The 24,989-nt window shown below is 35.3% G+C and overlaps 1 protein-coding gene across 1 annotated transcript in view; it reads right to left on the bottom strand.

Annotated features, from left to right (window-relative positions):
• Positions 1-24,989, bottom strand: part of CCDC73 (coiled-coil domain containing 73) — a gene marked incomplete at its 5' end in the record, with an annotated part of 58,606 nt that overhangs the window by 17,560 nt on the left and 16,057 nt on the right. Inside the window, 9 exons of the mRNA XM_082317304.1 lie at positions 3,417-3,521; positions 6,110-6,169; positions 6,527-6,655; positions 11,780-11,859; positions 12,793-12,928; positions 20,079-20,117; positions 22,213-22,287; positions 24,044-24,079; positions 24,860-24,931. Of these exons, the coding sequence (XP_082173430.1) occupies positions 3,417-3,521; positions 6,110-6,169; positions 6,527-6,655; positions 11,780-11,859; positions 12,793-12,928; positions 20,079-20,117; positions 22,213-22,287; positions 24,044-24,079; positions 24,860-24,931 (732 nt within the window). The remainder of the gene's footprint in view (positions 1-3,416; positions 3,522-6,109; positions 6,170-6,526; positions 6,656-11,779; positions 11,860-12,792; positions 12,929-20,078; positions 20,118-22,212; positions 22,288-24,043; positions 24,080-24,859; positions 24,932-24,989) is intronic.

Genomic DNA, 24,989 nt, shown 5'->3' with positions numbered 1-24,989 from the left:
AGATGAGACAATTCAACAATACATTGTCTGAATAATCGCACTCTGATGTAGCACCTTTCATTAAATTCTATCAACTCGGAGTCCAAGACCTCCTCTCTTTGATAAACCTGCTCTAACTCCAAGGATGCTTTTACTTGCATCTCAGATGCAACCTCCTCTGAGATGGAATATAGCAGTTAGTCACAGCATAGCTCTTAGGGCAAAACAACAGGAGTTGCAGGTGAATAGAACTGATCATATGTTAAAGCCAATTGTACAGAGAGGGGAATACCTGAATTCCTTGCATTCTAAAGCATTCTGTCATCTGTTAAAGAACTTGTTTTTCTGAACTCATAAGCACATGAGTATCCTAGCACTAAATATGCATAGGTAGAATGAGACAGGACAGTATGATCCTTCTTGAATGTTACCTTGCAAGTTTAAGTATTCTGTCATCTCAAGCCCAAAAATAAGCAGTAATTTTTTGTGAGTATAAGAATAAAAATATTTCCATGGGACCCTACAATCACTCCTTCAATTTTTCTATTATTCTGAAGAAACTCTTTTTCTTGATGAGCGAGGTCCACAAATTTGACAGGGATGTAGGATAGAGCATAAGAATAATACATAACCTTCAGACCCCATTCATCATATTGCGGTTCTAAAAATCAATAAAGACAAAAGCAATAGCTCTTAAATTGGCAGAAAAGTGGGTAGACCCTTTCAGTTATATATTCAGCTCCCTATTTTACAAGTTCCATTTATTGCTTTAAAAAAATGACACTGCAAAATAAGCAGTTAATGTTGTCTCATTCCCTGGAATATCCCAGTAATTGTATCAAACTATCAGCCACATGAGTAGCTATAAAAAGCAACAATATTTTATGACTACTGTTTAAACAGACAGACATTTATGACAAATCAAAATAACCCCATGAGTTCATATGGAAAGAACAAGAACATGTCGCATTCGCTGCTAATATAGCATTGTATTTACATCATGCTGTTTAAGGGAATCGCTGCATTTTAGGCATGTATTTATCGGGTTTACAAAAAAATACATCTATTAAAATATCTAGCCACTTTTATGTTTCCAGATGTGATCTCTTGAAAGCTTATCACTCATGTGCTTACATAAGTGTTATGAATCCTTTAATTGCCATTCTCAAGTGAGAATGTCTTGGTTTTGAGAACGCACAGAATGCTCTCACAAAGCTCAACTGAGATCAAATCTTAGCTGATCTTAAGAGCCACAGTGAAGACTAAGAAGGAATATTTACATCAAACTAAGCATTGAGGAGTCCTCGTACAGTCAACAGAGCTTTCAAAGGTTGAATCAAGAGCCTGTTACTAGTTATCCATGTCTTGTAACACCAATTTCATCTAAAGTACCTATGCCTGCAAGAAATTACCTTTGAAGACTACACTGAAGCTTTGATGACTAGAAATAGTTTGTCCTGTAGTTAGAAAAATAGAAAACATTAATACCTTCCCAATGCCTAATATAAACAGGACCCAAGTCAAAGCAGGCTCTCTAATCAGAATCAGTATAATTACAATCAGAAATCAACTGTTGGCCTGCACAGGCTGCAAAACAGAGACTAGTACTCATATCTTAACAACAAGAAAACAAGCTATACTTTTCTTACACTTGTAGACATTTATGTGAAGTCTTCAAAGATAAGATTCACAGATACCATTCACAGTTTTAGCTGGAGCTTTAAGGCATACTATAAACTTTACCTGAGATGGGAAACAATAGCTCAGAAATACTATCAGAATAAAGCACTTTTAGAATACACCTGTTATTCGATAATCCTGACACAAAGATCCTAAAGGGTCTCCTGTATTATGAAAGTCATCATCAGTAAGGTTATATACCAATTAAATTATCTTGAGCTTCTGGTTTAATTTACAAAGTAATTTCAATCATCTTAAAAAATAAAATGCACATTACCTTCTTACTGTAACAAAAAACAGTATTGTATGAATAGCAAGTAATCCAGCAGGACCCAACATATAAATAACAGAGGTTACAGAAAATCATGCTACTTTAGGCAATTCTACAGCCAAGGGACTGTTAAATTAGTCTTTGTAAAAATTTTCAAACACGCTAAGAAAAACACAAACCTTTTCCCATTAAACTCTGCTTTGTCGTTTGGTGGGTTTTTTTTTTGTTTGTTTGTTTGTTTGTTTTTAAAGAGCCAGTATACGAAAGAGGAATTGGAGAACTCTGAAGATTCATAATGAACTGGTGGGACTGTTCTCCAGGTTGAGAAGGAGCTGCTCTTGGTTCTAGAGCACTCAGAGATCAAAGAATTTTAAGTCATGAAAATCCAACACTCTAGACCAATATAAATACAAGAACCTAGACATCTGACGTCAGTGACTTCTCTTTCTCTTCCAGTCACTACAGCTTTATCCAGTACTACAAAGCAGGTACTTTCCTAGTGAAATTTTTGCTAGTTTCTGATGGAGAACATAACTCATCTTTAATCTTACGTGTTTCATCAAAATACAAAATTCATGTATTTATATTGTGGCAGAAGGTAAACTGCTTACCTCTATTAAAAGACAAAATAAAGGCTTATGTGAAGTTAATCTAATTTCAATTTAGCATAGAAGCATTTACTTAGAAACAAAAGTATACATGCACACAGGAAGTTTAATTTGAAATTAATTGAGATCCTAGTTCAAAACCTTGGCCTCATAGGCCAAGCAAAGAATGGAATAGCTGTGGTTACATATGGACAAATAGTAGATAATAATTATTAATAGTCTGATAATGGTTGTACCCGAACTCTGCATGGCACATCTGACTGGAACAGGTATGACCTTAATCTTTAGTGCACTCTGGGCCAATCTGACTGCTAGTGTAATTTACAGTCTAAACTGTTGTGAGCCACTTTTACACACTCAAAGAGGAACTGAGGAATGCTGCAACTCCACACTCTCCAGCGCGACTACTTACCACCTCTAGCATAAATATGACACCAGACAACACAGCAAGAAATGGCTAAGCTCGTACTCTTTCTTAGGCCCTCTGCTCTAATAAAACTGGGGACAAGCTCTGGCTATGAAGATCTGAAATTTGAAGTATTTTCCAGAAAAGAAATTTATACCTACATGAAAATTATAAGAAACAAAAGTCAAAATCATTTGGTTTCAAAATACTTGAAAGCAACCCCCAATATGTTCTGGTTTTACCCTCCAGAAATGGCTGATATGAATGGCAACCATGATTTACTTTAGGGGGAGAACGAAAAGAGGGAAACCACAGACTGTGCTTCAAGGTTCATGCTGACAGTTAAGGAGCTGAGGGAGCAATGGAAGTGAGGTCAAAAGTTCTGAAAAGCATACAGATGTCTTTAACAGCCCTGGACTTAAAAAAATACGTAACAGAGAGTAGCAGCCTGTCTAATCAAGAAAAAGCTGACCTGATATTCTTCTTTCAGTGCATTTAATTCACTTTCCATTCTAACATTCGCTTGGGTTCTTCGCTGAAGCAGCTCCTGCACACATTGTAGAGAGCTGAGAATTTCCTTATTAATACAAACAAATTAGGATATATCGAATAAGATTTTGTTTCTGAAGCTTAAACATTAGATAATTTATGTCTTTTAGGTTAACATATTTATTTTTTATTCTGCCAGTGTTTACGAAATCATGTATATAAAAATGTACTCCAACATCAACATTGGGGAAGGGCTTGTAGGAAGAAATCAGAACAACTCCAGGTTTTTCTGGCCTTTTGCCTTGGAGAAGGTAACATTATTATAACTTACTCTTTTTCAGAGAATTTTCTTATAATTAAAATAAACAATCCATTGATACTTTAGACATACTTCAGTGCAAATCTGAATAAAATATATCAAATCCAACCCCACTGTGAGTTCAATTAATCTAACAGAATAATTTTATGGTACCATATTATAGTTCTGGAAAATATGGAAAATCCCAGAGAAAACATATGACAGGCAAGTAATCACTTCCATTAATGGATCTCCCTTATGTGACACTATTCTGTATCTCCTGAATTAAATCCTAACAGATGTGAACGATGACACGTTAGCTTTGCATCGTATGGTGCAAGTACATCAGATTTTGCTGTCACTATCTGAATTTTTGTGGTACTGTCATAAAAACTATATTGTTGCTTCAAGAAGAGTAAGTTCTTAAAAAAGAGCCACCCAAAATGAGCTGACTAAGGTGGTATAGATTTACAAACCCATGGGTGCTGCCATTAAGTTTGTTGCAGTTATCTGAAAACATGGATGGAGTGGAGACAGAGAGTCATTTTATATTAAACACTACAAAACATTTCCAAAGATTCGAAGACAGAGGGAACGATCTAGCCAAGCCAATCTCTACTCCCTAAAGACCAGAATAGCCGTTACTAAAGGACATGCACAGCAAAAAACCCCTGAGTTTCAGGCAGAAGACAGTCTTAAATGTGCTCAGTTGCTTCAAAATATACTGAGAAGAACATATTATTAAAACAAAGTGCTTTCATATACTTGCAAAGAACTTTCAAGTTTATCTATTTTTGGTTCTATTGTATACACAGATATAGCTATCTACTAAAAATAAAATAGTTATTTTGGGTGTACTCTCATTCCTTTTCATGTATGTATACTCTTATGCAAAGATAAATAATATTTTTGCACTGAAGCTTAATTTATCTTTAGTTCAATTTTACAACTAGAAAACTGAACGACAGAGATGTGGAATGGCTTGCCCAGTGTCATCTGACAGGTCGGTAGCAGAGTTGGCCATGTCTTTTAAATCTAGTACAGTGTTCACTCAACTGGACAAGATTGCTTCTCTGCATGTAGTTCAGTGTAAATCAGCTATAATTTAGATAGTATATCCAGCCTCAGTCCAAGAACCACTAAAGCCAACATCTTCAGTTAATCCAGATGGTGAATTTGTAGCACTCTAATATAGAAATCCAGGTCTTCTAACCCAAGCTCTTGGAGAAAACATGAAGTTCATCTCTGTATTAGAGCCCTCCCCAGATTTATACCAAAACCCTGCGTATGTTAAAACCAACCAACCAACCCCTAGCAATTCACACAGAACAAAACAGAGAAACAAAATAGACTCCTTCTCTTAGATAATACATATCAAATATGCATATGAATTACGCTACAAGCATCTCCATATAAATGCTTTTAGTGCTTTCAGGGCTGTGGGAGTAATGAGGCCTCAGTAAGTCTCTCATTTTTTCCCTGTGTTTATTGGCAAGTGTTTTTAAAAAACAAATTCAAAATGCAAACAGGCTTTTACAGATGGGAAGAGTACTGCCGGATTAGCCTTCGGTGAGTGCTCAGTGGGTATACAAGCATGCTACTGCTTTTGTTCCTCCCTGAGAGCAAGAGTGATATACTTCTTGGACACGTTTGGTTTAACGAACTGCAGAATGAAAATCCTGCAACTGTTTAAGAAAAAAAAAAAAAAAACCACCGCACTTTTTACACTTAATATTCTGCAAAGCAGTGTATTATGCTGTTATTACAGGGAACATAATTTTTTTGCTATGTTTGATACTTGACTCCATGTACCTTGGTTTGAATATCAGGATTTGCTCAGGAACATAACTGAGTTTGCCATGGAAGACAGTCTTAACTCTGTTCAGCTACGTATAGGTGTAGCTTAATATTCTAAATGTATATGTTCTGTGTGAATGGAACACTATGTCCTTTGTATATGATTGACGAATCATTGCAATTTTACCTGGTTTCAATACCAGCAGTATTATAGTAAACTGCTGGCAACCAGAAAGCAGAAGAGCAAGCATGTTATGCAAACCTTATTGCTTATTTGTACTGAACCGATACGTAAACAATTATTTCATGTGTACACCAAATTTCTCCCATCTGAATTCAAAGACAAAAGTTAAGACTTGGAATAAAGTGTCAAACAATATACTTTGTTTTGCTAATACACTTTCTAAAAACTGAGGAGTAAGATCCCATTTATGTTAGTATTAAAATATTTCTGAAGAGTAAACAAGTGAATTTAATTAGTTTTAACACTTTAATATAATAATTTAAGAAACTTAAACATAAAATGCAGCACATATATTCTTAAGTGATTTTTAAATAGCAAAGTTGTATTAACAACTCACCAGCTTTTCTTCTTTAATGTGAGCGTTTTCTTCTTGAACTTTTTTACTAACTGCTGTCTCCTTAAAAAAAGAGCATGAAGAACAGTAAAAGGCATTTAAAATTACTGTCTATTTTCTTTAGTAATATTGTATTAACATGATATCGTGAATCATCATGAAGCTATTTAAAGGTACTGAATTATTTTGAAATGTCTTCTTATCCATATGGTTTTTTACTATAAAATTATACTTATATTCATAGCATATTTACTTCCCTAGAAAAGGTCGTTCTGGCAATAGGTTTGTTATATTGTATATGCAGCTAGTAGAAAGGAATCAGTAATCTGTATACATCAGAGAGATCACTGCCATGACGTTTGCTGAATTAGGAACAGAAAATATTCACCAAAAATTTAATTTGTTTAAATTCCAAAATACCATTCTGATTTTCTGTTGCAGTTCTTGAAACTGTTTTTCCTTTGCTGCAAGATTGATGTTTTCTTCTCCCACCCTGTACTGAGATGTGACCTTGGACCTTATCAAGTCTGTAGTTACTTTCTTCAGTTCCTTAACACAGGAAACACGTATAAATAGTTCATCCAGTATAGGCATTGCAATTCAAAACAAAGACAAATCTTTTAAACTATCCTGAGTCATGCCCTACTTTTAAATAATGTATGGAAGCAACAGAATAAATTATAGGAACTGAAATTCGTAAGACTGACTTGCTAAACTTTAAACTTGTCACACGTGGCTGAAAGTTTATTTTCAGAGGTAAAATGTTATTGTGCTAATTTTACTCTGTTTGAAGTATTTATGATACTTAAGCATTTTGTTATTTTCTCTTCCAAGAAGTATATTAGAAGTGGACGTTGAGTTGGTATTGGTAAAACCTCCTACACTGAGATATACAATAGGAATAAAGTACCTATTATAACTACTGTGTATGTTCCTGGGAATCAGGAGGGGAAAAAAGGAAGAACAGTGTCTATCTGGTAAAAACAGGAACTGGCTATAAATTTGGAAGATCTTTGCTTTTCCTGAAACATTAATTACTTAATCTCAGGAGAATGCTAAATTAATTTTATATTAGAGGCTTCTACAGCATGATTTTCCATCTAAAATATGCCTTTGATTTTATTGTCTTTATAATCTTTTAAATATCCTGCTTTTTTTTTTTTTTTGTATCTGTTTTCTAACCAGTTTATTCCAAGCTCCTAGTGCAGCAAATAAACAGCAAATGCTTTGATCTCATTAAATTACAACTTATAGTTCCTGGAGTCATAAATATTGTGCCCTGTTCTCCCCCACCCCTCCCATTCTGGTACAAGGTAGTCTGTTTAATATCGCTCTCTCCTTGAGCACTCTGACGTTTACTCAGACAAATAGCAGAGGTTATGAATGCTGTTCACAGATAGTATCAAGAATTCTTCATGATGCCATAGTGGTGAACCAAGCATTCAGAATGGTAATAGTTTTATCTAACAACTAAGTTTGGTCTGTTTAACTTTTCTTCACAAAACTGGAATTCCATCTTATCACAGGCCAATGGTTTAACTGTTCTGGACAAAATCATATAACAGTACAAAAGAAAAAGGGAAGATTATGTTGTAGCTGAAATTCACAAATACAAAGTTTTACAGAAAATACAAGTATGGGTACTACTTTTAAATAAATCATTTTTTTTGCTAGAGGCTTTATTTCTCATGTATTTTAGCCATAAATAAATCTAAAATGATCTAGTAAGTACTAAGTGTAACTGCAGAATCAATTATAGAACCCAAAGGCAGCAATGCTTTAGAATTGTGATATTCTGTAACCTAGTAAGGCCTTTTCCATCTTTTGCAACAACAACATATATTAGTCGTAATATCTTCACTAGAAGGCTCTGTAATGAAATATGCAAGAAGAGTCCCTACATTTAAGTGGCAGAAGGTGCAAGCAGTTTTAACTTTGTAAAAGTGAAAAGGTGCCCTGTACCAGCCTTTACAGAGAACGAGATTAATGGTACACAGAACACAGCTAACAGGTTGTGTGGTACACAAGCAGGTGCAAAAGCCTGCTATGGATCTGATAGTATATATTTTGCAAAAATCAGAGTTTACTGTGTGCAGAAAAATCTTACTACTTATTTTGTCACGCAGAAAGAACAAGTCATACTAAAAGTAAATCATGTCCTTGAGGTAGAAAAGATGACTGGATTTTCTTCTTTGTATATAGCAGGTGGATGTGTATAATCCATCTGGAACCAAACCCAGATCTGCTAATGCACCAAAGTTGTAGGCAGGATAAACAAAACCAAACCAAAACCCACACGAAAAACACAACCACCAAAACCCAACACAAAGCAGATCACCAAAAATAATGGGAAAGTTTTCCATGGTGAGTGAAAGCACAAGCTATGTAGCTGAGAAAATAATATAAAATAATTTTATACATAAAATATGTATATTTTCTTGTACTCTGAAATTAAAAAAAATTCACCCCCAGAGTTTTTGCTTATTTTTCTAGGAGCTTTCTGTCATTAATAAGATAACTAGTAGTACTCCAAACCCTATAAATTAAATTGAATCTGGAAAATAATTTTATCAGTTTTTGGGGAATGCTAAGAAGAATGATAAGGCTTTAAACCCATTCCTTTGATGTGTTGCTAGCAGCCAACGCTTAGGGACACGGTTTCAGAAACACTTCGAGCCAGTGTAAGTCAAGAGTGTCACAGAAGAAACAGTCCTGCTCCTTAAACGTATTTTCCTTTTGCCAGTTGATCTAAGCTAAAACTTTTTTTGTAAAATGTAGTTTTGATCAATATGAAATTTTCATTCTACTTTCCCTCAAGGCCACACAAATACACGTGCCAGCATGAAGTGGTGATATGGGACTGGAAAAGCAGGCAGCGCAGGCAGATGTAACAGCTTCCCAAGACAGTGCTGATACCTTACACAAATATTAAGTGTATCCAAAATTACAATTATATCTTTTTGCTCTTTTCCAAGATCAGTGCAACTCTCTTGTGATCTTTCAGGCCTTGAGCAGCAGAGCTGTTTTTTAAAGGTTTGTTTCATTCTGCTGCTTTTCTTGGTCAGATTTCAATGCAAGCATTTTCATAGTTTCACTAGTTTACTTTTGTCCATAAATGTTGAATAGCATTCACTAACTTCATATTCCCATTCAGAACAAATGTGTGAGATCATCCTAGTCTGAGCCAAAGTAATGGCTGTGATAAGAGCTGACAGCCAAATTAAGATTTTAGTACTAAGGATAGTCATTCCTGTTCCAGCACTGAGGCTATAGAGGAAAGAAGTTTGAACCCACAAGTTGTCAGGGCTGTTAGAGGTCAGTCAAGTCTCCAAGGCAGATAAAACCAGCTTTGTAAGTTGTCCCAACTTGTGCTGCAGATATCGTGACTTCTTTCAGCTATGTAGCAAGTGAAAACAGCCTGGTAATCCCTCTTCCAAACTCTTCTAAATATCAAAATTTTCTCATTGCCTTGTATCTCTTGTAGGTCCCTTCAGCTCTACAACAGATACATTCCCCAACAAGGGAAAACACCTGACTGCTTTAAGATCACTTTTGCAATGGTTAGGCTAAGTACAAGGTAACCACAATGAAATGAAACTAGCTCAGGGCACCTCTTACTGGGTCCAAGCACTTCTTGTCTCTTCTCTTACAGAGTGACCCAGAAGATGAGCCCACAGCCCTTCACAAACAGAACAAGCGCCATTACAGATATAGTTCAGATATGCACTCTCTCACTACATAACTTTCCAGAAATATTTGATAAGCAAACTGTTGAAATAGGCAATATTGAAAAATGGGCTGTATTTTTCTACTATATTGTTCATTTTTAACTGTTTTCACAGAAATTCTGCTTTTTAAGGACAAGGCATGTCTTTATTATATACAACTTTTGTTAATAACACTATATTTACAAATAAACAAACCCCCATTTTACTTTTTTTTTTTCAGAATAAGGCATTGCCACAGCAAAGTACTGCAGCACTATGTGAATATTAAAAGGCTAAGAAATTAAATGCCAGTTCAGTTTTCCACTGACATTCAGAATGAGACGGTCGAATACTAAACAACCAATAAAAAATTCAGAAGTAACCAGGATAAAGGCATTTCCTGGTGAACTGAGAAAGCCAGATTAAGTTTCAGTTGGCCCCTTCTTCTGCTTATCTAACAGTATTTTATTTAAAATTCATCACCCATGACCTTAAGAATCAAGAGTACAGCTGAAAAAAAAATGGATCAAGCAATATGTTTGATTACTGGAGTACATAAATCACTATCAGTTTATCTTGCACACCTCTGTTACTCACAAATTTCACTATGTAAAATTTTCTTAAACATTTTTCTTTTCTTACCTCTCAAATTACTTACCCTCAGAGAATTCTAAGTAATTAATTATTCTTTGTTTCTTAATCAAAAGCAACAAATCAAATTTACTGTGATGCTTAAAAATTTCTAGAACTCCTAAATTTTGTTATTTACAATATATTACAATAAAGATATGATGCATTTTAGATTAATGTCTCTCTTTTCGTGACATAAAAATTACAGTTCCTTTAAAAAAAGGAATTGTACAGCTGAAGTGTACCCAATGCACACAAGACAAAAAGTTGGCGTCAGACCTTCATGGCTATGATGATATTAGCATTCTAAGAAATATGGCTTTTCTATAGAGGAAAGTTATCACCACTGACAACTTCCAATATTTTTCTGTTGCTCTTCCATCCATCAAATATTTCAGATAAATATATTTAAGTTTTATATATAATATATAAATATATACATAACCTGTAATTTGAACTATGTAGCTAAATAAACATTTCTAAATGACATGAAACCTAATTGTGATTCAGAAATTAATTTGAGAATTTTTCCAGTGTTCTGCTTTACTGTTATTATGTTTCTCAGTCTGTTTTTATGATGGTAGGAGTTCTGAAATTTTTGAGATCAAACAGTCACTTCAAAACTTGATCTTTTTGACACTGAGGTTTGCCATGTTATATTCTAGTATGTAACTACACAAATCTAGATTGAATTCATGATTAGTCTTTACTGTGGCTAGAATATCTTCATGTAATAAATATAAAAATTAAGTAAAGCACTAGAGAAGGTAAGAACGGAACAAATAAAAAAAATATCTTAAACTGCCTCTATTTCAAGATAAAAGTTAATTTTAAGTCAGGCTTCTAGAGGCATCACGCTCCAAAGAATCTCAACAGTAAGAGGCTGTGTGCGCTCTTAAGAACAAAAACCAACACTAGATTCAGGAAGAATCTCCCATTTCTGATGGAGACTCAGTTACGCTTTTTATCCTATGTTCAAGCTAGCAGCTTGCTTCTACAGCAACTACTCTTCCTGTTCTATCTTTGACTAAACTGAAACCACCACTGCTACCTTTCCATATTAGATGGGAGAAGCAATGACAACACAGCACAGGAAGAAGAGAGCTTGCTAATAATTAACAAGAAACGAGAAGGACTATACAGAGCTGCTCAAAGTTTCATTGGCGTTCATCTGAAGTATCTGTGCATAACAAGGGAGCATAAGACTAATTTAGCCATTAGTCACAGAACAAAGAACAGTTCTGCTGCTAGTCCACTACTTCTATAAATACCACAGCAGCTTGTAGAAGTCCCAAAGAATCCCACTTATACATTCAGAAATGCATACTATACTTACTTCCTTCAGATTACTTATTTCAGTCTCTTGTCTTTTATTGACTGATGTTAGTTTCTTATTGAGCTGTATCGCTTCTTGTACTTCAAACAGAAGTTAAAACATGTTAATATATACTTTCATATTTGAATGAATATCTGATTTATAACTGCAATGTATGTGTATATAATTTATAAAATAATTAAATATCTTTGTGGAAAGGAGACTAAGACTGCAAATATGACTCAACTGCTTTTTCTGTAGAGTGTGATACTACGCTGGAGGATTATATCAGGTGGTACCAGTTGTTCTATACCTCAAACAACGAGTTAAGACTTTTCTGTATGTTGGTTTGCTTTTTTTTTTTTTAAATTGTAATTTAATTTTTAGTGTCATTTGGTGTTACTTTATTAGGATCACTTCTCCATTAACTCTTAATCTTAGTTTTGTTTTTTTAACTAAGGCTTTGCTTGTAATTTTCTGATAAGTTTAATTATTTTTAGAGAAAGATAGAATTTTTGTTATTTCATTAATGTTTTCTGTCCATTTCCCAACATTAAACCTACTTCAAAGAGCATTCATTTTCCCCTATTTGCTAATTACTTTACTTTCACCCCCTCATTTCAGCAGGTGCAACTGTTTATGTTGATTATGCTGAATGGCAACAGGAAGCTGATCCAAAGTAAGCATAAGTTTTTAATGTTTGTTTTTTCTGGAAGATGTGGGTCTGCTGCTGGATTGTTTTGAACACAAATCAGTTCCTCAATATAATTTACCCTGTGGTCACACGGTCACACACACAACTGTAGTAGTGTATCAGCAAAGAGCAGAAGAGGTACAGGGCCTGTGCTGCTTAACCTGGCACTGTCACAGAAAGAAACACTGAGGAAGCTACTGACATACAGTAATTATCAGTTGGTATATTTGATGCTTGGCACACGGTAGCTGCTGGTTTTCTGAATTGTCAGGTGCCTCCAATTCAGTATTGTCAAAACACAGCACAAACAAATGCTGGAGGACATTGAAGACATACATACCACTGTGCTCTAGTTTTCCATGAACACCTTTGATGATTCCAAACTGACATGCAATAGTAGCATAACACTTCTCAACTTCATTCAGTTTCTTATGATGCTCCTCTTTTGCTGTTAAGTGCATCTGTAATTTTTGATCCTGTTTGTTAGAAACATAAATGAAGCACATACTTAATGATAATAACTAGCATGTACAAAACAACTCTCCAAATGCTTTTTATCCTAATAGCATAAATGCAAAATCATTCCCAGAATCTCTCAGTTGTGTATTTCATATCTAATGATCAGTTCCCATTTCCAGATAGCACCTCATTCCAAAGACCTCCACCTGTGTCTTAGATTATCAAAAAAGCATTTTAACATATTTTCATATGCTGTCCCTTATATTTAGGAGAACTTTCACGTACGTGTTTGCAGAAATGTATTAACTGTTTTCAAATCCTGATTTCAAGTTTTCCTTTGTTGTGTGTCTTAAACATGTAATTTAATCTGCCATTGTATTGTGACCCTAGCCTAACATGCTAATGCTGCCTGTGGTTTGTACTTGTCCTCCTGCACTACCACTCAGTGCAGTATTGCATTTTCTCATTCCTTTGATGTAGGATGTTCACGTACATTAATGCAGTACGCACGCCACATCAGCTATTCAGTACTTGCCCATGTCTTTGGCTGCAGTTTCAAAACAATACAGTAGTTTCAGCAGCTCTATGTTTGTACCTCGTTGCCCCGGCTGCTTATTTGTCCTTACTGTAGTATTAAACCAAGTATGCCGCGCTCTCAGGTCGCAGCAATGCAACAAAATACGGGCCCTGTTTAAAAATTCTAGACAGCTTAAATCACAGCCTCCACAACCAGTTGTCCCAGCACCTTCATAGAGGAGCACAGGGCAGAAATGCGTAAGTGGACGGAGACAGGAAAGAGTAGGACCTCCTTAAACTTTGGCAACAGTGCTAGTGTATGCATCATGAAAATAAGGCCTACAGACATTTATTCTCTCCTGTTACATAACAAAAGCAGTCTATTATGCAAAGTGTTCAGTCTTCTTTGTAAAGCCACTAGTAGAAGTCGGCTTCCTTTTATGGTCTTAAACACTTTCCAGCATAACATGGTTTTAAATCAACAAGGAAAACTTTGAAAGCTATATTGCAATACAAACTCAAACAGAAGTATTGGGTTTTTTTTCAATTCAGCATTGTTCAAAGTATAGGGCCACTACGATAATCAAGGGATTTGAGCACCTGCCATGTGACGAGAGGCTGAGGGAGCTGGGACTGTTCAGCCTGGAGAAGGGTGACTCGAGGGGACCTTATCAATGTGTATAAATACCTGGTGGAGGGGAGGAAACAAACAACACGTAGCCAGGCTCCCCTTAGTGGTGCCCACTGACACAAAGTGAAATACAGGAAATTTCACCTAAATTGAGGGGAAAAAAATTCCTGTATGGGTGGTCAAACACTGGAACAGGTTGCACAGACAGGCTACTGAGTCTCCATCTGCAGAGATACTCAAAACCCGACTGGACACGGCCCTGTGCAACCGGCCCTATCTGACCCCGCTTTGAGCAGGACAGGGTTAGACTAAGCCATCTCCAGAGATGCCAGCCAGCCTCATCCATTCCAGTTCTAGGATTGTTAAAAATGACATACTGCGCGAACAATCAGGAGAGAACTTGTGTATTTGACACACCTAAATAAAAGAATTGCAACGTACTTGGTAAAAAACAGAAGTGCATCAACTATTTCCAAGGAGTAGTGGTGACTTTGATTTAGATTAGTGAAAGTAATGCACATTAATACCCCATGCTTCCCACAAAAATGTAAGTAATCTTATAATGAAAAATTATGAATTCCTCGGTATCAATTAGCAGTTGTAATATCTTGAAGTATGATGAATTCACTTCTACTTTAAGATCATGTATCTGTAGGGTTTTTTTCCTAACTACTTTTGTAAGCATCTAACACTTTATTTTTACTTCTATTAACATCTTGGCCTAAGTAATATCTTATCACAATGACTCCCACATGGTAATTAAGTAAAATGTATTTAAGTTTCTGAATTTTACCAATCTCTCTTTCTTTTGTGAGGGGGTGATTGAAAATATATTCACAAGAAACTCTATTCAGTGGTGACACATGCCACTGATTTTTAAAATATTATTTGTTATCCTTTCTTTCACATACACTAAGTTTTTTGTGTTCCTCTTTATACTGTATTTTTGTTAATAGCTTTGTAGGTACTATTTGGTCGATTTTTAAAGTAATTTTCTCTGAAGAGAGTGGGTTAAATTAATTCCTCAGAAAAGATATCCATTTATTTAGACATCTAATCTATTTCTAATCTACAGTAGAGCAACACAGCAATTAAAATTAATTGGGCCAAATTCATTCCTATGTGTAAATTCATCCATACACAAGGATGAATCTGGCCCAGTCTGTCTGGCTTCCGTAAGGCTCCATTTCCATACAGTAACAAATGCAATACATGTCGAAGCATCAGAGGATAATAAAAGCTGATAGTAATCAAAAGAAATGACCAACATAAGGCTAGCAAAACAGGATATACAATAAAAATTTCTCATGTTTTATAAGGTATGAAATTAAACACACTACAGCAAATGGAAAACCATAATGGAAGCACTGGTAAAGAAACACCACCACTTACAGAATCACTGCAAGGAATATAGGTCATGAATGTTCCTATAGTTTCTCTTCTTCCTAGTCAAGTAAACCATTCAAGAACTGTGCTTAACTAATGCTAGAATGTGGATTTATAACAAAAAAAAAATGAAAAGGAAAAAATAGATTTGTTTTTCCTGATAGTCCTTCAGGTGTATTTATTCTAAAGAGATTGATGAACAGGGAAGCATTGCTAATTTGAGACTGGAACAGCCTAAATATGATTTTTAATGGTGAGCTGATCTCCAGGCTTGGTGCACAGTAAAACAAAAGCAGTCTGGTTTGCCTTCTGACATCCTTCCCTGAGTATGTGATTCTTCTGCTCACAGTGAAAAGGTTCTTCCATAGAAGACAATCAAGAAACACCAGGAGACATTGCAGGATAGGGAGGGTATGACCCTGGAGCTGGAGTAAGACCCATAGAATCTTGGTTCTCCTTCCTAATGTCTGATACCGCAAGAACAGGAATTATTGCCCTGCCCTCCACCAGTAATAAAGATAAGCTGGGATGGGGAGTGGAACTGATTGTGGCCATATGGCTTGTTGAGGCACAATGATTTCTTGGTGGAACTAGACCAGAGAAATACTTCAGGGTCAGGTAGGTGACTGGAGCAAGACAAAGAGGGAATTGCTCATATCTCAAAGATATTCTGGAAATTGAGTCACTAGTCAGAGTTACTCAGCGAAGCAGAAGGTGGTAATTGGGAGGTGAAAGTGTCAGAGAAACAAAGAAGATGTAATGGCATGGAGACCTAAAGCAAGATCATGTGAAAATTATGCAAAGGGTTACCAATTGTAAATCTTCAGGAATTTTTTTCCACAATAGTTGCTTTATTTCCCACCATTTTTCTGCTTAAAAACAATTATTTTTAATTTATACTGTATCCCTGCCTTCTCACTGTATTTTTAAACAACATAGTATAATTACAGGCAAATTCCTAAAAAACGTGGAAAGGAAATAAAAATGACATTCCTATCTTAGATTATTAAGAACAAACGAACTTTAAAAATTATATTTCTTTAACATTAACAACAGAATTCATTTTTCAATAATTTGGCAACTACATCTGTATTAGTAAACTAAATGGTAGCAGGGAAGCTCTCAGGAAATGCCTACACTGTTGTTAAAATATCCCTGACCCATTTTGGCCTATGCCAAGTAGCACTCACATGAGCAGTTCCCAGGCACAGCTCAGGAGACTGTCTGCTGGGAACAACGTGGCTTATTTGGATGCAGCTTCCCTCGTTTGAAGAGCAGTAGAGTTTAATGAACCTAGACCATTTCATATCACTTGACTGCAGCTTCACTAAATGGTCTTACAAACATTTAGTTTACCAGTATGAACAGTCAGAAGTGAAACTAGACTAACTACCAGTCATTCACAGAGGTAGTCACCCCATCTGCTTTACTCATTAATACTAATGCACTGAATCACTACCTTGTGGACAGTGTTGCCTCCTGTCCTGGTTTCGGCTGGGATAGAGTTAATTTTCTTCCTAGTAGCTGGTATAGTGCTGTGTTTTGGATTTAACAGGAGACTAATGTTGATAACACACTGATGTTTTAGTTGTTGCTAAGCAGTGTTCTTACTAAGTCAAGTACTTTTCAGCTTCCCATACTTTGCCAGCGAGGTGGTGCATAAGCAGCTGGGATGGGGCACAGCCAGGACAGCTGACCCAAACTGGCCAAGGGGCTACTCCATACCATATGATGCCATGCTCAGTATATAAGCTGGGGGGGAGCTGGCTGGGAAGGAGGGACTGCTGCTTGGGGACAGGCTGGGTGCCAGTTGGCAGGTTGTGAGCAGTTGCATAATTTGTTTTTTCCTGAGTTTTATTTCTCTCTCTTTTTGTTATTTTCCTTTTCATTACAATTTTTAAATTATTATTATATTATTTTATTTCAATTATTAAACTGTTCTTATCTCAACCCATAAGTGTTCTCACTTTTATTCTTCCATTTCTCTCCCCATCTCACTGCAGGGGGGCGTGAGCAAGCAGCTATGTGGTGCTCAGCCGCCGGCTGGGGTTAAACCACAACACTCCCCATTGACTGCACAGAGATCTTGCACTCCAAATTTGCTCTTCTGAACTGCACACAAGATTTGGTCTCTAAACCAGCCAACACTAGCCTTAATCTCATTCGTCTTTTTTTATATTTTAGCACCATGATATATATTTAAGACCTAGGTACTGCAGAAGACGAATAACTCTAAATGCTCACTCTCTCAGACATGTCCATGATCAGCCAATGCAAGTTAACAAGGCAACACATGAACAGACGAAAAATTTACTTCAGGGTTTATTTTCTACTCAACATCAGCTTTTATTCTACACTCAGAGTTCTAGCATTCTACATTGTATCACCTGCCAGGAAATTAATGAAGGAGGAAACCAAGACCTGACCAAGGCCATTTTCCTCCAGTTATTTCTTTATTTCAGCAGCAAGAAAAAGAATACAATACAGAATCCACACTCAAACTCATTCTATCAGACAACTAGCTTTGCAGTAATCATCCTGTAGCCTCCTGATTCCATGAGTGCTGTCCACACACAGTGAGGTGCAAAGTGACTACACCGCACACAATAATCAACGCTTATTGTGGAAACAAAGGAAAGGTAGAATAAAAATAAAGGTAGGAAAAATAAATCCTTTATTTCTTTGTCTCTGTACAGTCTTTCACTATGAAACAAAAGCTTCCACTATTTCAAAATTCTAGCAGATATAAGAATTGTATCATCACTACAATTTTCACATAAACTTAACTGGATAGCATGCTAAAATATGGTGTAAATGCAATACCTTAACATTGCATATGCTAGACTAAAAGAACAGAATTAAAGGAACAAAACCAGAATAAAATGCTACATCATTAAGGCATGCTCAATCCCCAGCACATACAAAAGCTACTTTACTGACTGGCAGGGTTTCTAAGGTGCCACATATAAACTAAACAGCACATCTGCTTACTTTCAAAACGCTAGCCAGGGCATGATCTAATCTGTCTTTAACAAACTTAAAACTGAAATAGAAATAGGTCTCAAATAAATGAAGGGTTTGGAATTTCATCCATTTTACTTTTAAACATTTTGCCATTTGTGATAATTGTCTAAGAGAGTCTACACGGGCTACTACTACTTTGATCCCCAGAACGCACCGTTTATTTCAGTGCAACTACTCAAGGAGTAAAGTTGGTAGGATTTGACCCAGTCTAAAACTGTATGTATTAGCCTGCTGCTGCATAAGGCTGTAGGAAAGAATTCACTTCTGTTTACCTTGTGGTTTTTTGTTTTCATCATTTCATATCAGAGCATCTTCTATAAACGTGGCCAAGCCACACGTTATGTTTAGTGCTACGTACAAAAGAGGATTTCTAATATCTTGTCCCCCACTCAAGAGCATTTAATAACCATACTCTGTATCAAAGTCACAGTACCCCAATGTTTTCAAAATATTCAAATAATCAATTATTGAAAAGTTTACAAACCTAAGAAAGGAAGATATTTGTTTAAGCAGCATAGATGTATTTCCAGCTCCCAGAAAAGGTGTTGTGATTTAGAATGTTCTCATTCATATGGAAGATTGAGCTTCCAAGTTATGAAAGAAAAGTAATATGTTTAATGACCTAAATGCAAGTTCAATAATTTTGTATATTTTAAACATATTTTTAGATTAGATGTATTTTAAGAATAAATACAAGTTAAAAGTGAAGTAAGACAAAACACATTTTATGTTGCCTTTGATCTTTAACTTGTAGCCTTATCTCCCAGGTCAGAGGGCACATTATTCAATTTCACCATATTTTGTGTAAAACCACTGTAGCGTTGAAGATGACTTTCAGTACAAATGTCATGGTACTTAAAGCTAAACTGGACCCTAGTTTTTTGAGCTTCTTAATTAAAATCACAGTTTGTAATGGTCTGACAATATTATCTTTATTCTTTCCAGTTGAGCAGCAGCAGAATTTTCACAGCATTTATTCAATCAAGCTTAGCAATGTTTCTGTGGCTCACTCTTTCACTTCCTAAAACAGACAACAGGGTTCAGAGCGACTATGCTGTCACTCTATATAAATTTATTCTCTGTGTCAAAGGGAGTAAACTGGACTGGATGAAATCTAAACTGTTCAGGGGAACTGACGTTAAGAAGTAATTCTGAGAAGAGGAGTGAAAAAGAGTGAGAGGAAAAACATTATCAGTTTTTCTTAAAAAAAAACCAAAACAACAAAAAACTAAGAACTGCTTGGAATTTTCTATTACTTCTTTGAGAGGAATATGCTAGATCCTATAAGGGTAATATAATTACATTATTCAAATCACAGTCTATAAAAAGTCTTCACTCTAATCTACAAAGAGAACAAATGTATGAATTACACCTTAATTCAGGGAGAAAAAAATCCACATGATAAACAGCAGCTATCAAACTATAAAAAACTAAAAACATTGTATTTGAAAGTTTTTCAGATTGAAAGCTGGTATCACCTCTTTCGGCTATTTGTAATAATTATCACACATCATTTAAGCAATGGAGTCAGTTAGTATTTGCATTGTACTCTAAGCATTCTCTTTTCATAAAAGCTGTTCCTTATCTTTTTACTTTTATTAATTTCTTACCATTTCATTCAGTTTCTTTTGTAAAGTGTATTTTGAAATCTGTAAAATAAAAGAGAGCTATTAATTAAATTGTAGTTACATTTTTTTCCAACGACAACTTGCATATTTAAGTATTCTCATACCTAAGATTTAATTGCATTTATTGGCAATCCAATACAGTAATACTGGTTTTGAATTCATGATGACACTATTTCTTTTATTATTCAATCACTTTACATAATTTCACTTCAATATTTAAATTATGTAAAAATACTTTACACTGATTTGTTACTGGAAGGATTTTGAAAATGCATAAATCCTTGTGTTTTCTGACATGTGTCATAAAAATAATGTGTAAATGGACTACAGTCTGTAAACTAGACCCTTAGAAATAAACAGAGAAGAAAACAGAGATAGAAATAAAAGTATTCCCTCAAGTCCTAGAGGAATATAAGTGTGTTCCCTGTTCGAAAAAAAATTCTAGGTAGATACTCTGAATAGTGGCATATAAAGACATATTGCACCAATCTTGCATGCTTTACTAATATGACTGACATTTGAAGTCATTAACACTTTTTCATATACCATTGACATCAGAGAATTTTTGCCTAATACTTAAGATCGCAAGAGCTTTAGTCTCTACATCTCTTAGAACGTTTAAAGAAACACTGACAATGCCGGGGGGGGGGGGGGGGGGGGAGACAAAAATGTCAAAGAACCCAGTGTGTGTAAATCTTGCACAGAAAATATTATTTCTAGAAAAGACTAAGCCTAGAGAACAATCATTTTAAGGTAGAATTCTGACTCTCTGGATAGAGAGGACTACAGAAACGAATTAGAAGTTCCTCACTCTTATTTTAGTCTGATTTCCAAACAAATTTTTTCTGGGTCCACAGGTTCATTGTGACCTCCTGCTTCCTCAAGTCACAGCAGAATTTCCTAGATCTGAACTATACTGTTACACAAATGTTTGATCTGTGAACATTAAACATTTAATGTTAAGCCTTTTTTTGAAATTTTTATCTTACAAAAGAAAGGCCAGTGGAATCTTTCATTACTCTTGCTATCCACATATTATGTTCAGCAGACCATGGAGGGATATTCTGCATCATCTGTCCTATGCCAACAAAATCCTTTACAGCTATTGCACAGGCGGCCAGCCATGGGAATAAATTTCTTTTGCTCCTCAAATACCTTCAGTGTTAACTAAATGATTAAGCAAACAGTCTGATACCAAGTAAATGCATCCCATTATAAGAAAATGTTAATAAGAACCAAACATGTTGCAAAATCATGGGTAATAATCCATTATAACCATTTTGTTTTCAATAGAATTAATTATTATCCCACTTGGTTTTGGGTAGAAAAAGAATTAGTTCCTGGCAATACCTGAAATCTGGCAGTGCATTACAATGCTAATTCTCTTTTGTGTTGAACAAAAACCTTCAGAGTTCTACTCTTTTAATGCACTTTCAACATATCTGCCTTGGTCTTTAAAAGACAACTAAATACTAGCTATGTCCCTATGTCTTCCTTTATTTCAAATAACTGTGAATCACAGCCACAAGTGCTCCAACACCACGTAACAATATAAAATACAATACAGAAATAACACCAAGTGGCACCAGAGTAAATTATGCATTTATCCAACAATTTTACTTTTACTGAAAAACAGGCACTGGAAAGTCATGGAATAAGTGGTAAATATAGAAACCTCCTAGTGAAACAAATTCAAATAATAAAAAAGCCAGGTAGCACTGTGAGCTGGAGGGCCAGTGTGAATACCTGTTTCTGTTTAGGAGCCCAAAAGCAGAGTTTCCAGAAAGGTGAGAAGTAAGAAGACAAGAATAGAAAAAAAGAGGAAGACTGGAAATGAAAAGAAAGCATGTTTCACATGCTATTGGGACTTCTATTGAGTCTGCAGTTCTTCTGGAGGAAAAGAACTTTAGCTGGAAGGCTAACTTAAAGTAGTCTTGACACAGAAGACTGGAACAGAAACTCAGTGTTAGAAAGCGAGGTGTACATGTACTAGAAAGATTAAATGAGAAGGCCTTAAAAACCTGCTTAAAATCAACTATTTTCTTACCAGTGAAAAAAACTAAAACCAACACACTTGCATACCAAGGGAAGTTATTTAACAAAAATAATAGTTTACCTGTAATGCTTTTAATGCTTCTTTCAGTCCATCAATTTCTTTTTCTTTTGTTTCTACAGCAAGTTGATATTTTCCCTTTCAACAAAAGCTGTACTTCAGGATTTGGGCAGAATAAATGCATTTACAACAAGAATTTATCAGCAAGAATGTTAAGAAAATAAAGCAGTACTCCGCTATGACAGAACAATTCATTGGTGAAAACAGGTGAAAATTCAGCTAAATAATTTAAAAATGTACATATATATGGCTATAAAAAGAAAAGTGAAAACATGATAGTATATTTTCACCATTTATGACTAGTCAGTAAGTTTGAAAATTTTCTATTCTGGAAGAGACAAGCCTGACAAAGGCAGAATTAATAAGTTACTTCAGTTTAGAACAAAGATACAAAATAACAAAGGAAGTATCAGGTAAATCCATTTTCTTATCCACCGCAGCAGGTTCTTCACAGAAACAACCTTCTCAGCTTTTCCAGTCCAAAAAGACTGACCTGTAATCTGCTATCACTAGAATTATTAAATACATGCAAGCACCTTTTATATTTTTATATATCTATGTATGTGTGTACACACACACACACACACACACATGCATGTGAATGAAGTCAAAGAGCTTCAGTGTACTTAAATCAGGTAAGAATCTTGGGCAGCAATCAACGCAATGGAGAGCAGAATCTAAATATCAGAGAACATGCCAGGGAAAACAAATACATCCATTCAACCACCCCTGCATTCGTTTCTAACATCGCACTGGCTATGCAATCTCCTGAAACCACCTTGATGAGTAAAAGTGTGTATAATATAAATTGGAGCAAAAATTGGTCTTTGTATTCAAACTCTGTCCTGAAACATTACAGCTTAACTTATTCTTTCAGTTACTTTGATATAAAGTGCTGAAAGTACTATTCAATTCAATGGAAGTATTTAGACGAAAAAAATAAAAAAATCAGCACACAATTTAATTCTGAAACAGTGGCTGTCATTGAAAATACAAATCAAGGATTACTACGTAGGTATGTGTGGACAAACAGGATGTCTTAACAAGAAAAAACTCCAAATACAAGCAAGAAAATAACTCAACCAGATTGTATGAATGCAGCAAACAATGTAGTTTACTTTGATATACTTTCAAACCAGTTTCACCTGTTTGCAAATTTCTGTGCAAATTCTAATGAAACATATAGCATACTCATCCACTTTTAATCATCGGGATATTTAAGTGAAATGCACACACTCATTGGCTTCACTGTTTGAAACGCGCTCCTAGTATACTAAATGCAAATCCTTTATTCAGAAGAGGAAGCAGGCACTCAGCTTGGTATAAAAACTCATGTAGTTAAGAAAAATCCCAGAAATTCAGGTTTAAGTATATCTTTCTTCAGTTTAGTTCAAGTTCCTTAGGAAACCAGCTCAGGTAAATCAAGAAAATCCTATTAAAATCTGGTTTTACTAAACCAGTTAGAATTGTCATTTTTCACTAGTACATGAAAAGGGCTTATCACAATTCGTCCCAAACCCCCAAAATAAAGTAAATTTTGTATAGCTTCAATATAGAACTATCAAAGAACACTTATTCCCCAACTGATTTTTAGCATAAGCAGATTTTAAAGTGACATTTCACAAGTAATTAAAAACTTCTACACACTATGAACAAAAACCCAAAAGTAACAAAGGTATAAAGAAATTTCTTTTGCAAAGGCCATAGCAAGAAAATTAATTTCACTGTAATATACTTAGCTTATACTTAGCACATGTTTGGTAAGTTATATAGCATTATCATTTGCTTATGTGCTTCACTGGATGACAAATAACAAGTAATTCTAACACAGTACCTTTTCTTCTTCCATGGCAAACATCCTTGCCTGTAACTTGATTGCCAGTGGCATAACAAAAAAAAAAAAGAAACAACAAATCAGTACAGCACATGGGATTCATTTTATTCATGCAACTTGACAAGACAATATAGTTATATTACCCTGCATAGTGTACTTCCTGGTTTTTTTTCTTTAACTGTTGTAACTATAGAATCACAAGCAGCAAACTTGTGAATCACAAATTATTTTTCCAAGAAAGAAAACCCTAATGGCTTATTAATTTCTTTTTTGCATGATATGATTGTGATGCAGCATTAGTGATAAATTCTTCATCACCACGTGCAACAGGTTCAGTTCCTGTGACTGTTCTCTGCAAGTTCTTTCAGCACTCATATTTATTGATTAGATATTATGGAGAAAAAAACCACAACCCCACTGAGACCGAAACACACTTTCAAATGTTGAACAGAGTAAGTTATGTGGGAGATCTTTTGCCACGGTTTATGAATCTAGCCTTGCAGAGGACCTGCCATCTTAGAAAGGGGGGTGAAAAAAACCCCCAAAAACAGATTAAAAGAAGCATTATCTTCTCCAGGATTTTTTTGAAAAATAAAAATGAAAAATCCCAGGAAGACTGCCTTACTGGGAAGAACTGTCTACATACAAGCACTATACTGTGTATGGATGAAAGAAAAAGACCTGATTTACTTTGAGTTGTATATTCTAACATTGTATATGCAACAGAAAAATATTTTAATACCAACTGATAATGTGCTATTACGCCATCATATTTTAAAATCTCATTGTCAAAGCTAGAAGGCCTTATTTTGCTACCTGTTTTTTAAAAGCTGCCATAGCTTCTTTGTTTTGTTGGTGCAATGTGTCCGTCTGATGCTGCAGAGTTTCCTGCTCATGTGAAATAACAATAGCGTGTTTTAAATATTATCTTATAACAAACCCTACA

This window comes from Platalea leucorodia, assembly GCF_965183815.1.
Source record: "Platalea leucorodia genome assembly, chromosome: 7".
In the NCBI taxonomy this organism is placed as follows: domain Eukaryota; kingdom Metazoa; phylum Chordata; class Aves; order Pelecaniformes; family Threskiornithidae; genus Platalea; species Platalea leucorodia.
Note: the sequence above shows the minus strand (reverse complement) of the source record. Positions and strands in the feature narration are given on the sequence as shown.